A 13,226-nucleotide genomic window follows, 5' to 3' on the forward strand; every position below is an offset into this window, starting at 1 on the left:
GGTTGGGCCACACAGGGCCACTCATTCAATTCTCCTGGGCCTCCACACACCCAACAGTTACTAAAATTAAAGGAACTCGCTATTGTCTCCCCCAGCTGTAAAAAACTATTTTCCCAGCCATAACCGTAATGGGAGTACATAAGCAAAAGTATTAATGATAATTTCATTATCTCTTTTTCTTAAACAGCCCTTTTAGTCCGTCTAGTCCTTGATATTCCCAGGTGGAGTCTTCACCTGTGCCACCCCGGGCTTCCGGAGCCAGGGTGGACAGAGGGCTGATGTCCTCTTCTGCTGACTCGGCCTCCAAGTTAGGGTTCACGAACTGTTTCACCCGAGTATGGTGTGTCCATTTGTCACTTCCAAGAATTTTAACTGCAGCTTGGCTGATGAGCGAAACAGTGTGGGGGCCGTCTCACCATGGTGTGAGGGGGTCACGCTTCCACTTCTTGACAAGGACTTGGTCACCGATCTGGAACTGATGCACGGGCTGATCCAAGGGAAGGGCCTGGAAGGGCACCACATATCGAGGCAGCTGTAACAAAACAGATTGCAGCCCGGAAACCTGTTTCCATAAGGAGTCATTCCCCATTTCCCACTTTACATCCTTCCGGAACTCCGGGATAAGTATTCGGGGGGGAAACCCAAAGACCAGTTCAAAGGGTGAAAGTTTAAGACCCTTACGCAGGGCCCTTCGAATGCGGGTAAGCGCGAGTGGCAGAGCATCAAGCCATTTCAAATGAGATTCTGTGCATATTTTAGTGAGGTTATCTTTGAGAGTTCTATTCATTCTTTCTACCTGACCCGAGCTTTGTGGCCTCCAGAGTGTATGCAATTTCCATTGTATACCGAGGGCCTGAGAAACCTGTTGAACCACTTGTGAGGTAAAGTGGCTTCCCTGATCAGACTCAATTACCTCAGGGAGATGGAACAGAGGAAGTATTTCATGTAACAAAGCCTTGGTGACAGCCTGGGCCTGACAATGCCGGGTGGGGTAACACTCCACCCATCCAGTAAGCTGATCCACAAATACGAGTAGGTATTTATAGCCCCTGCAGGGGGGCATTTCTGCAAAGTCAACTTACTACCTTTGGAAAGGGAAGATGGCCCATGGCCCACCTCCCATTGGGGCAGGAGGGCCATACCCCTTTTGGTTGGTTCATTGACAAACAGGACAATTACTAACAATTCTCTGGGCTTCCATGTGCATACCCAGCCCCTTAAGGGACCGGGTGGCCAAATCAACCATTGCTCCCAACCCCATATGTCCCTCTCTATGTAAGAGCCGGAGAATTTCCTGAAGTACTGGTCGAGGGACAAAAATCTCTCCCCCAGGCAATTTCCACCACCCAGAGGAAACCTACCGGGCCCCTGCAGCCTGCGCGTGGCATACTTCCTCAGCTGTGTATTGGGGAGAAGGGGTTTTAGCTTCTGAATCTTGAACCAAGAGGAGCCATGAGGCTGTCATAACATTTTTCCCAGATCTGGACCTTAGCGTCCAAAATATGGGAGTTAGCATGAAAACCTCCAAGCTTAGTTACCAGCTTGGACCTGGTAAAGCTGCCACCAGCCAGGAATCTATACAGTACCTGGCGCACTGTGGTCTCCTCAAAACCTTCCCTGGGGGACCCCCAGACTCAGATTCCTTGAGTCTCACAACAAAGGGGAATAAACCATTTCCGCTCCCCGTCCTCCCCTCCAGGTGTTCCCTCCCTGGGTTCCTGGAGAGATATATAGAAGCAAGCTCCGTGAATCTAAACAGAGGGACTCCACCCTCCCTATTTCCAGTCCTGGAAAACACAAGTACCGAGAGCTAATCTCTCTTCCCCCCTCACCCAGAGGGTATGCAAAGTCAGGCTTAGTAAATCTAACACAAAGAGATTTTCCCCCTGACTTCTTCCTCCCACCAATACCCTGGTGAGCTGCAGACTCAATTCCCTGGAGTCCCCACTAAAGAAAAAACTCCAACAAGTCTTAAAAAGAAGGCTTTATATAAAAAAGAAAGAAAAGGACATAAAAATGGTCTCTCTGTATTAAGGTGACAAATACAGGGTCAATTGCTTAAAAGAAAAAAATGAATAAACAGCCTTATCCAAAATGAATACAATTTAACACATTCCAGCAACTATACACATGTAAATACAAAAGAATACAATATAAACCTTATTGCCTTACTATTTTTGTACTTACAACTTGGAAACAGAAGATTAGAAAGCTGGAGATAGAAAAATCACTCTCATAGCCGAGAGGGTCAGACACAAGACAAAAACAAAAGGACTCACACACAAACTTCCCTCCACCCAGATTTGAAAAAGTCTTGTTTCCTGATTGGTCCTCTGGTCAGGTGTTTCAGGTTACTCCTTTCCAGGTAAAAGAACATTAACCCTTAGCTATCTGTTTATGACAGAGGCCCCTTCTCGTGCGGCCTCCTCAGCCAATTGATTATACCTACGCTGTTCGGCCTCTGGGGCCCTCCCATGGGCACGCACATGTATTACAGCGACCGGGAGGGGAAGCATCAGGGCCTCAAGAAGTGTTTTGATGAGGCTCCTGTGTGCAATCTTTTGGCCTGAGGCTGTAATGAACCTTCTTTCCCTCTACAGAGTCCCGTGAGCATGCACCACCATGTAGGCATAACGACTGTCAGTATATAAGTTAAGAGTTTTCCCGGTCCCCAATCGGAGAGCCTCATTAAGAGCCACTAACTCCGCCGCTTGGGTAGACAAATTAGGACTGAGTTTAAACTTGTATATTCCTTCACCCTTAACTACTACTGCCACTCCAGTAAACCGCTGGCCATTTACCACATAACTGGACCCGTCAACGTAGCCCTCAATATCTGGGTTAGGTCAGGGCAGGTCCGAGAGGTCAGGGCGAGGTTTAGTTTCCTGCTGCAAAACTTCAATGCAGTCATAAGTGGGACTGGTCTCATGGGAAACCTGGGAATCAGGCAGTAGGATAGCTGGGTTGAGAGAACTAACTGTTCTAAAAGTTAAATTGGGGGCTAGCAAGAGCCCCACCTCGTATCTGGTATGTCGACTAGGATTTAGATGCTTTTCCCTAGTGCCTGTTCCCAGTATTTGAGGTCTCTCATGGGGGACCACAACCTCAGTGTCCCCACCCAGGGTCAATTTTTCAGCCTCCTGGACAAAAAAACTCAGATTCTAGGTGCCTCAAATCGGGTGCCCAAAACTAGTGGATACTTTTCACCTTAATCTCACTGTGCTTCAGTTCTCCATCTGTAAATGGCGATAATTATACAGCCTCATCTCAGAGGGGTGTTGTGAAAATAACCTCCTTACTCTTTATGAAGCACTCAGCTATGATAGGGATGTGTGCCAAAGAAGTCTATGAGGAAATTAATATTTCTGTCTTCAGAGAAAGGCTTGAATAGCATGCAGTGAATAAGGGGCAGGGCCACACATTGAACAATGAGGAGAAAAATGTTTTTTTGATTGATAGATAGATAATCTACTCATTAAATCTGAACTGTCCATCATATTGAATGAGGCAGCGGTCCTGTGAGGAAAATATAGTATGCCATAATGGAATTAAAGAACGTATCACAACGCATATGCACACAGTGATCAGATTTCAGTTGTACAGGCAACCTTAATTCTGGCACTTCCTAACTTTAAAATGCTTGACTTTGCAACTTTAATAATATTCTTTTAACCAATGTACTTTTTTGGGGAGTGTAAAAGATATAATTTGGCAAATCATTCCATTCACTGAACACGTACCCAGCATTTGACTACATGATGCACTACTAAGATTTTCTGGAACCTCAGTTAAAGAGAATTCTCTACTTAAGACACAGGTTAGTATTCCAATAGTCATCTGTTCTTTTTCCAAAAGAGATGCCCCATCCTCCCATTCTTTCACAAGTCTTTTTTAAAGTAGGAGTCTTTTTTAAATTACATTTCCTTCCAGGTTGTTTTAGTAATAGCCTCATTCAACTGATTATTCTGAAACTAATCTCCCTTCCTCACTTGACTAGTTAAATAAATCAATAAATAAATTTTGATTCCAACAAGATTGTGAGAGTTAACGGATTCTCTGAATGAGGAACAGAAACCAAGTGTAGCAGGGATTCTAGTGCCTTAGTGATCATCTCCTTACACATTTTGCTAACCCTTGAGATAGAGGAGGTGGTTTGGTAAGAAAGTTCTCTCAAGTGCCACCATCCCTATCTGTGCCTTCCTGACTGCATTTTAAGAAGATGGGAGGGAGGGAACTAGTGCTTCCTTAGGCCAGGAAAAGAAAAAATTGTATATATAAAAAGATGTTGAAGGCAATATGGAGTAAGTAAACAACAAATTTCAAGATGGGCTGAACAACAACAATCAAAATGGTGGGGCCTAAATCATTTTTACATATGTATGTGTGCACGCGTGCATGTGCTACATAGGACGATTCATAATACATATACACAAATATTCATACACGCATATATATATATTATCGCGCATATTTATTTGTGTAAACCAGACAGCAAGCAAGCAAAAACCTGATAAAATATTAGAATATAAACATCCTTGTAAACCAGGACAGACAGCAGATCCAGCAGGGCTGTAACAAGTTTCCTCCACTTAGAGTGCCACAATACCATTTCTAAAAGCATTCACCTTCCAGACGGCAATGATGAGATTTTCAAGAGTGCTGAGTGTTTAGAGACGAACTCCCACTGACAAACTGAGAGCTGAGGTAGGTCAACACAGTTCAAAGCATAATCCTATCTCATCCACTTCCACAACATACCTTACTTCCACTTACCCAGAGAACAAGAGACTTACAATCAGTTCTGCTTCTCCCATATGAAAAATCATGAGTTCTGTGCAAAGGGTTTTAAACTATGTAAAATGCTGCAAAGTGAATCTGTAGCCAGATGGCCAAAGAATCTATATTTGAATACTGAATATCTATTTGTGATAGAAAGAAAGGAATGCTGATACTGCTAACAAAAAAACTGGAGCTATTTGAAATAGGACACTCATGTATCATTTTGGGGAAGTTAGTGATGTCACTGGCACAGATGACAAACAGCCACTCACAAGTTTCCAGAAGGGTGGACTGGCAGAACAAAGGAATAAAATAAATTACTAATGAACAGATAACATGCAATATAATAACCACAATATATCTTGCAATTAGCTGTATATCTTAGCAATGTTCAGAAGGAGTCTACCAAAGAGTATAACTCCTCACAAACATCTGGAAAAAGAAATCCTTCAAGAAATTATTCTTATATGAAAATAATTGTTGAAAGCCCTTTCACAGACAAAATACTTACCACATTGATTAGTTTTGTTTTGCAGCATCAGACTGATGCTGACATGATGACTGGCCAAAATATGGACTAATGATAATCATGTCACTGCTAGTCAAATACAACTAATCATCACGCAATAAAATGCTAACTCCTTGTAACATGGAACTGCAAGTGTACTTTTAGCCTTATCAGTGACAAAATAGTTTGCAGAAACACTAGTCAGGGGTTTGCTTTACCACGTGTGGAGCCAAATCACACAGACTCTACTGTGAGAAGACCCAATCAAGACTTGAAAAATGCACCTAAGCTTAATTCCCTGTCTGGAGTGGCTTATTAACCAAGTGAGAGATATCCATGGTGCCATAGCTCATGCCCCCACAGCCATACCCATACTGCCTTTCCCCATGCCCCCACAGCCGCATCCATTGCAATTTAAAGAAACAGAACAGTTATCCCATCTATTAAGCACTGTTTCCAGTCCATTTTTACATTATTTAAAAATATATATATTGGCTTACAAGGCAGCTGTGGGGGTGTGGAGAGACTTGGACCCATTCCGGGCACCACCAAAAATTATACAAACCTGCTGCCTCTGAGTGAATATAGTGTTTACAGGAATGAGGGGTTAACAGCAATGACCTGAAACAGGCATGGTGAAGGTAGTTAGCATGAGGCCATCCCCCACATACATTTGGTCAACATACCTCATGCCTAACATTTCTTACTGCTCAATTTCTGCGTATCTATTGACCCAGAAACTAAACTGTGCCAGTCTGTTGTGATTAAATGAGCAGCGGGAACCTTAAATCAATTAACACATTTGGATACCTTTTCTGTCTTCGTTTGACTTCACAAATTGTAATGCTAGCAATGGTTTACCGAACAAAATGTTCTTCTAAACCTTTCCTAACAAAAGATGCAATTGTTATCATTCCTCAAGTATGATTTTAATGTAACCACATGTCTTCACCGGAGATCTCACCTGTTTTGTTGACTTTTTAGTTCCATTAAAGATCTTCCAAGCAAGCCCATTGCCACCACTGGCAATATGTCGGCCAACATCAAATTCCCTGGTAACAGGATTTCCCATGACTGCACTGGTGACATCAGCTGTTACCTTTGTAACGGTACTTTTCAACTTATTCAGCATGGACTCCATTGTCCCAACTATATGTTATCACGTTAGCCTACAAACATGAAGGGAAAAAAAAAATCACAATTCTTTCCATTTCTGTTAATGGAAGGTACTGAAAATGGTTAGTTTACATTAGTTCATATTATTAAAAACACAGAGCATAAAGCCAGTTATGGGAAATCTATATTTTAAAAGGGAAGAGTAAAGTTTTACTGTTTTGCTCAAAAGAGTAAACCTGCCTAAGATCTCAAAAAAACAACAGTATAAAAGTATATTTACATTGAAGACATTTTAAAAGTGAGTCCTCGCTCTCTCACTGTACCTGCCAAAACCCACGCTGAAAATTCAGTGTTTTGCCTGAAAAAACTGCTGATGTTACTAACCCTTTCTGTCCTGATTTGTTAATGAGTTCATCAGCTGCTGCAGGAAAAGTGGAGAAACTGCTTTTTCTATGCTTTGCTTTAGAATTAGTGCTTCTACATGGTTATTCAATTTAAGAGATGCAAGAGTCTGGTTTCCAATGAAGTTCATTTTCACCTGTACTATATTACTGTACTATAATTTTCTCACTTAACTGGGGTAGTTAATTACAAACTGCTGCTGCCAGAGCTGCCAAGAAAACACTACCGTCCAGCAGCTCAGACCTTTAATATGAATATCTTTCTGCTGCTGGGTGGGCTATTGGCGGAATAGGACAAGAAACGTATACTGAAACAGGGAAAGAAACATACACGTCTTGTTCCCCACCCGCAGTAAGAAATGAGGTAAAGATGGAACACAAGGAGAAATTAATTGCTAGTAACAGTTAATATACATAAAACACCCAAAAACAAACTCTAAATTAAGACAGCTTCCAACATTATCTCAAAGAGAGGGTATGAAGGAATACTCATTTCTCCACCATCCAGTCTCCTTAATGGTCACATACCTAGGTCACCACAATATTATTCTTACAATAACTAAGTCATTATGTTCTGGCTAACTTGCCTCATGAGGTAGTTTAGTATATTTAGTTCCTACTATCTTCTTTGACATTTAAGACATATTTACATGAATTCAGAGTGTCATTTCACCCACCATTCTAAAGAGTACCACTGTGCTTTCCAAATGGGAGAGGGAATATTTTGGGGGTGATACAGCTGATGTTTTCAAAATTATGGAAAACAAATGACAGAAATAAGCGGGGGACACAATATCTAACTAGGATTACATTGAAATTTTTAGCTGTTTCATGCAAGTTACCTGCAGATGATTGAAATGAAATGTAAGTGAGTTTAAGTAATTTGTTTTCAGAGGTTAGAATTGTGCGTGAGGGTACTGTGGGAAAAACACAACAAAAAAAACCACCCACACACACATCTGGGTGACAATACGCTCTATAAAATTCTTATAAATGTATTGCTAAATATATTTATTGTTAAAATATATTGTTATATTTGTAATCCCTTTCAATTTTTCAGTTTCTGCTGAATACTTCACCTCACTTGTGCTGGTTGGAGAAAACATGTTGTAGAAAGGAAGGGGGTTGCCTACTTAGGTTCCAGTCCTATAAACATTTAGCTTTAAGTTCCTGAGTGTCCCCTGTGGCTTCAATGAGACTATCCACATGCATGAAGTTAGGCATGTGTATAAGCATTTGCAGGACCAGGGCCTTAATTACTTAGATATGAAGAGTTAAGTATTGGTAAATACATTTCATCTGAAGCAACTGAACTTCATGATATGGAACCATGCCAACAAAGCAGAAATTTCCTGTTCAACCAGCTACTGAACAGGAATAGAGAGACCAAGGAATGAGGTAGACAATTATTTCAGAGTAATTATGTATTAAACTGTCAAGTATTCATGCTCTGTTGGAAGGGTTAGTGAAAATAAGATAGATAAATTTACTTATTATAAAATATATATATACACCCTGTGTATTGAGTAAAGGTAAGATGCTATACAAATCGTAGTTGTGTCAGCCAAGATAAAGACTGATTTCTTATAACTAAATTCCCCAACCTAAGGAAAAGTAGTTGCCTACCTGATAAAAACAGAAAAACACCATGCCCCATAGATCATAGGACAGCCTGAAATAAAAAGATGCTAGTATCTGTAGTCCTTCAGGACCTTATTCTACAGCCATTCTGCATGGGTGCATCACATGCACAAGGACTACATAATCAGGCCCCAAGCAGATACCAAGATAAAAATATATAAGTACTATATTTGATTTCCTGATATTGCTTTTTCTGTAACTGAAGACTTCATCCAGATAAACTGGAATATATTGTTTCTGCCTAATCCCTCCTAAGTGTCACCATTTCTGAAATGCCTCTTCAAGTATATATGTGCCCAAACATGCAAGGTCCTGAGTGCACTCTATCCCCGCTGGGATCAACAGGGTGGCAGTGCTCAATACCCTACAGAACTTGACCCTTTACTAGCACAGCAATATCATAAGAGCAATACTGGTAACTTTTTAGCTGCACCTTGTTGGATTCTCACTGTGGAAGGACAGCATATAAGACTCCCACGTTTACTGGTCTTGGCTCAAAAGCAGAGAAACTGTATCTCCCAAGAACGTGCAACACAGAATATCAGGGTACAGAATGGGCACAGCGGGCAAAGGACTAATGTAAAACAAGTCTACGACACTGGGATTAAATATTAAACGAATATGTATGTGTTGCCTCAAGCTTGTTAAAACTACAATAATTTAGGTCTAGTTTACTTTTTGCCATTTATATTACTTACTTTTGTATTTCATTCAACATGGATAATGAAACTAGAACAGACAGTTTCTTTTTCTGGTACTAACCCACTAGCACAGGGTCTTTGTGTTTGAAGTCACAACATGGGAGGGGCATCTTTAAAAACCTGACTACACTGAAAGTATGAAGTAAAGAAGTTCCTGGTCATATTCCTCTTTACATGTTCAAATTCCTTATCTGTGCTTAAGTTTGACAAAGAGTCTCTCTGTAGAGAGGTGGAAGAATGAATGAAATTGCTTTCAATTAAACTGGAGATGGCATTCTCTGCTAGAGGTGGCAGTTCCATGTGGTAACTGTATTGAAAAGATTGGAGAAGGTAGTAAGGGAGGATACTAACAAAAAATAATTATCAAAAGAGTGAGAATTTACAAATAGGCTTGGTATGCATGATCAAATCTGCTCCTTCCCAACTTGGCACTGCACAAAGTTAAACCATTGACTAATTCAGCAGAGGAAAAAGATAATGAGCCAATTTTATCTCTCAGCATACAGATTGTTTTCATAAATTAATGTCTGTTAATACTGTTGGTATATTTTCATAAATTCTTGTGTAGACAATCTGACTGAAATCTAAAATGGGTTTTTTTCTATAAAAATAGTTAATTACCAATTTCAATTACACCATATTAAATGTCAGTTGAAATAATATATCTAGAGAAACAAACCACATGGAGCAAGTACATAAAAGATTTTAACTTGGGAGTGACAATTTCAATAACACAAATTACAGCCAAAACAGTTGTATATAAAATAGGAACGTTAACATCAGCTTCTTCAGCAGTATTTTCAAGTCTAAAACTGAGCTACTATACACAGAAAAAGTAACAATCACAAGACAATGATGTAATGATGTCAAGCATCCACAAGGCATAAAGTGTTTTACACTTTTAAATTAAAATATAGAAAAGACAAAAAGTAAGAAAACGCCAGTATCTTAGTAACTATAATACTCAAAAGAGTGGGCACGCTAGAAATATTTAAGATAGAACTTTTCTTCTTCCTGTCTGACATTTGAGTACAATATCCATACAAAAACAGGCCCCCAATCCTATAAATTAGTAAGAGTGGAGGAGCCCTTCTGCTTGCATGGAACCCCATTACAGTCAACAGGGGCTCTGTGAAGGCAAACACCAGCACAGATCAGCTTGTAGAACTGGAGCTTTACAATTTTGCTAAAGCAACATATGAATAAGTGGCACAAGAACATTAAGAATACTGAAAATAAGAATAAAATCAAAACAAATAAGCCCACAACTCCTCCTCAGTTTTCATTTGAGTAATCACTTTGAGCTAATTTATTCTCTTTTCTATTGTGGTAATGTAGAGGAGTGTTTGTGGGAAACCAATGCCACCCATCCCCCATGCCTATATCACTGCTCTGCCTGGTTTGTGACCCCCCCCAGGCAAGGCTGATCCCCCTTGCTCACAAATGGAGTAAAAGAGCTGAAAGACCTAACTCCACCATATCATAAGTGCCATTCCACAGAGCTGGCTAGATGCACACAGTGGTGCACCCTACAAAAAGTAGATTTCTCCCCACCAGCTCAACAGTGCAGCACAGGAGAAACTGGGCCTCTGAGGTATTTTTGATACCCAGTGGTTCCCATTATTCTCCTTACAATCAAGCCTTCCTTTACTTGTAAAAACAATTTAAAGCACATTTTTGAAAAGTATAAATATTATGAATCACGTAAAGTACCAATGATAACAGGGCAAAGCACACCCTGATTTCATCACGAGTTCTGTACCACAAGGCAAGGCTGAAAACCCCAAACCCTGCGAGCTACCAAGTGGACAGACAACAGACCAAGTTATTTATTACAGGCCCCCAGCAGGGGGTTGGGAGAGAGCGGGGACAACCTGAACTGTCACACGAGCCACATGGGCACAAGGGCCCTTCGAGTGTTGAGGGAATAAACTACCCCCTGTAACGGGTCGCGCGCTCTGCGCCGGCGTGTCCTCCCAACCAAGCCACGTATCGCTGTCCGCAGGGAGCGTCCCCCCTCCCCACGGGGAGCTCCTGACAGTCGGCAGCTCGCCTGCACCCCCCGCCCCCGCGGGGAGAGGCGCAGTGGAGGACAGCTCAGCGCCCCCGCTGCCAAAGGTTTATAGGGAGTGACCAGCCGCCCGGCCCGGCGCTCTGGCCCTGCACAAAACACGGCCCGGCTGCCGGCCCTGCCCGGGAGCGGCCCCTGGGCGAGCGGGTCCCCGGTGTCGCTAGGCCAGAGGCAGCCGCTGCCCTCCTCTCACCTGCGCCTACGGGAAGCTGCGGGGTCCGTGTCCCGCCGTGTGTCCGTCCGCGTCGCGCTCTCCAGCCACAACTTAGCCCCGTGCCCCCTGCGGCTACTCCATGGCGACCGAACCAGCGCCCGGGCCACTAGCCCAGTCGGCGGTGCCTCACTTCCGCCGCGGGGCCGGAAGTGACGTTAGGGGAGGCGGGACAGGAAGGTGGCCGGCAATGGCGGCGCATTTGATTCCGCGGTTCAGGAGGATTCACAGCCAGAGCGAACTGGGCGCGCGGCGGCGGTGCGGAGGTGAGCGAGCGAGCCCCGGCGTGGGGTGGCCGGTTTCCTGCCGCCGCCTGAGGGGAGGCCCCGCGGAACATCCCCCCAACCGGTGCCCTAGGCCCTGGGGAGCTTGTTGTGCGTCCCAGGCGGGGCCTCCCCCTGCGAACGGTCTGGCCCTGCCCCGCAGCGGGCGGCTTAAACCCGGCGGAGTTTGGCTGTTGTCGCCGAGCCCCAGGTCGCGTCCTCGACTAGGGTTGCCAGGTTGCACAAACTGAACACCCCACCCCCGCCCCTTCCCTGAGGCCCTGCCCCCGCCCACTACATCCTCCCTCCTCGGTGGCTCACTCTCCCTTACTCTCACTGGCCTGGGGGCGGGTCAGGGGGTTGATGTGTGGGCTCTGGCTGGGGGTGCTGATAGTGGGTGGGACCAGGGATGAGGGGGTTGGGGTGCAGGAGAGGGCTCTGGGTTTGGGGGTGCTCAGGGCTGCAGCGTGGGTTTACCTCGGGTGGCTCCCAGTCAGTGGTGCAGCAGAGAGGCTAAGGTGGGCTGCCTACCCTGGCACCACACTGTTTACAAAAAGTAGCCAGCAGATCTAGGTCCTGTGCGGGGGATCAGGAGACTCCATGTGTTTCTCGCACTTGCAGGCACCAGCTCTCATTGGCTGGGAACCTTGGGGAGGGGGCAGCATGCAGATCCCCCGTGGTCCGCCTCCCTAGGAGTCAGACCTGTTGGCCGCTTCTGGGGTGCAGCACGGAGCCAGGACAAGTAAGGATTAGCCTGTCTTAATGCCGCAGTACTGCTGACCGAACTTTTAACACCCTGGTCTGTTTTGGGTCAGCTCTGTTCAATATCTTCATCAACGATGTAGATGTTGGGATAGAAAGTACGCTTATTAAGTTTGCAGACAATACCAAACTGGGAGGGATTGCAACTGCTTTGGAGGACAGGGTCAAAATTCAAAATGATCTGGACAAATTGGAGAAATGGTCTGAGGTAAACAGGATGAAGTTCAATAAAGATAAATGCAAAGTGCTCCACTTAGGAAGGAACAATCAGTTTCACATATTCAGAATGGGAAGAGACTGTCTAGGAAGGAGTATGGCAGAAAGAGATCTAGGGGTCATAGTGGACCACAAGCTTAGTATGAGTCAACAGTGTGATACTGTTGCAAAAAGAGCAAACGTGATTCTGGGATGCATTAACAGCTGTGTTGTAAACAAGACATGAGAAGTCATTCTTCCGCTTTACTCTGCGCTGGTTAGGCCTCAACTGGAGTATTGTGTCCAGTTCTGGGCACCGCATTTCAAGAAAGATGTGGAGAAATTGGAGAGGGTCCAGAGAAGAGCAATGAGAATGATTAAAGGTCTTGAGAACATGACTTATGAAGGAAGGCTGAAGGAATTGGGTTTAGTTTGGAAAAGAGAAGACTGAGAGGGGACATGATAGCAGTTTTCAGGTATCTAAAAGGGTGTCATCAGGAGGAGGAAAAAAACTTGTTCACCTTAGCCTCCAATGATAGAACAAGAAGCAATAGGCTTAAACTGCAGCAAGGGAGATT

At 43.7% G+C, this 13,226-nt stretch overlaps 2 protein-coding genes across 6 annotated transcripts in view; one reads left to right on the top strand and one right to left on the bottom strand.

Annotated features, from left to right (window-relative positions):
• SCYL2 (SCY1 like pseudokinase 2) overlaps positions 1-11,562 on the bottom strand; it is a 61,334-nt gene extending 49,772 nt beyond the window's left edge. For all 4 annotated transcript variants that reach the window (XM_030548457.1, XM_030548456.1, XM_030548455.1 and 1 more), the window contains exons 1-2: positions 11,411-11,562; positions 6,252-6,456 (exon numbers count right to left, since the gene is read on the bottom strand). In XM_030548457.1, the coding sequence (XP_030404317.1) occupies positions 6,252-6,428 (177 nt within the window). In that variant the 5' untranslated portion in view covers positions 6,429-6,456; positions 11,411-11,562. The remainder of the gene's footprint in view (positions 1-6,251; positions 6,457-11,410) is intronic.
• Positions 11,563-11,607: 45 nt separating this feature from the next.
• The window catches only part of DEPDC4 (DEP domain containing 4), a 31,290-nt gene continuing 29,671 nt past the window's right edge, over positions 11,608-13,226 (top strand). Inside the window, exon 1 of one of the 2 annotated variants that reach the window (XM_030548458.1) lies at positions 11,608-11,694. In XM_030548458.1, coding sequence (XP_030404318.1) covers positions 11,619-11,694 — 76 coding nt within the window. In that variant the 5' untranslated portion in view covers positions 11,608-11,618. Of the gene's footprint in view, positions 11,695-12,299; positions 12,434-13,226 lie in introns of those variants that run through there. The other variant, XM_030548459.1, reaches the window with a different exon arrangement.

This window comes from Gopherus evgoodei, chromosome 1, assembly GCF_007399415.2.
Source record: "Gopherus evgoodei ecotype Sinaloan lineage chromosome 1, rGopEvg1_v1.p, whole genome shotgun sequence".
NCBI classification, from domain to species: Eukaryota; Metazoa; Chordata; order Testudines; family Testudinidae; genus Gopherus; species Gopherus evgoodei.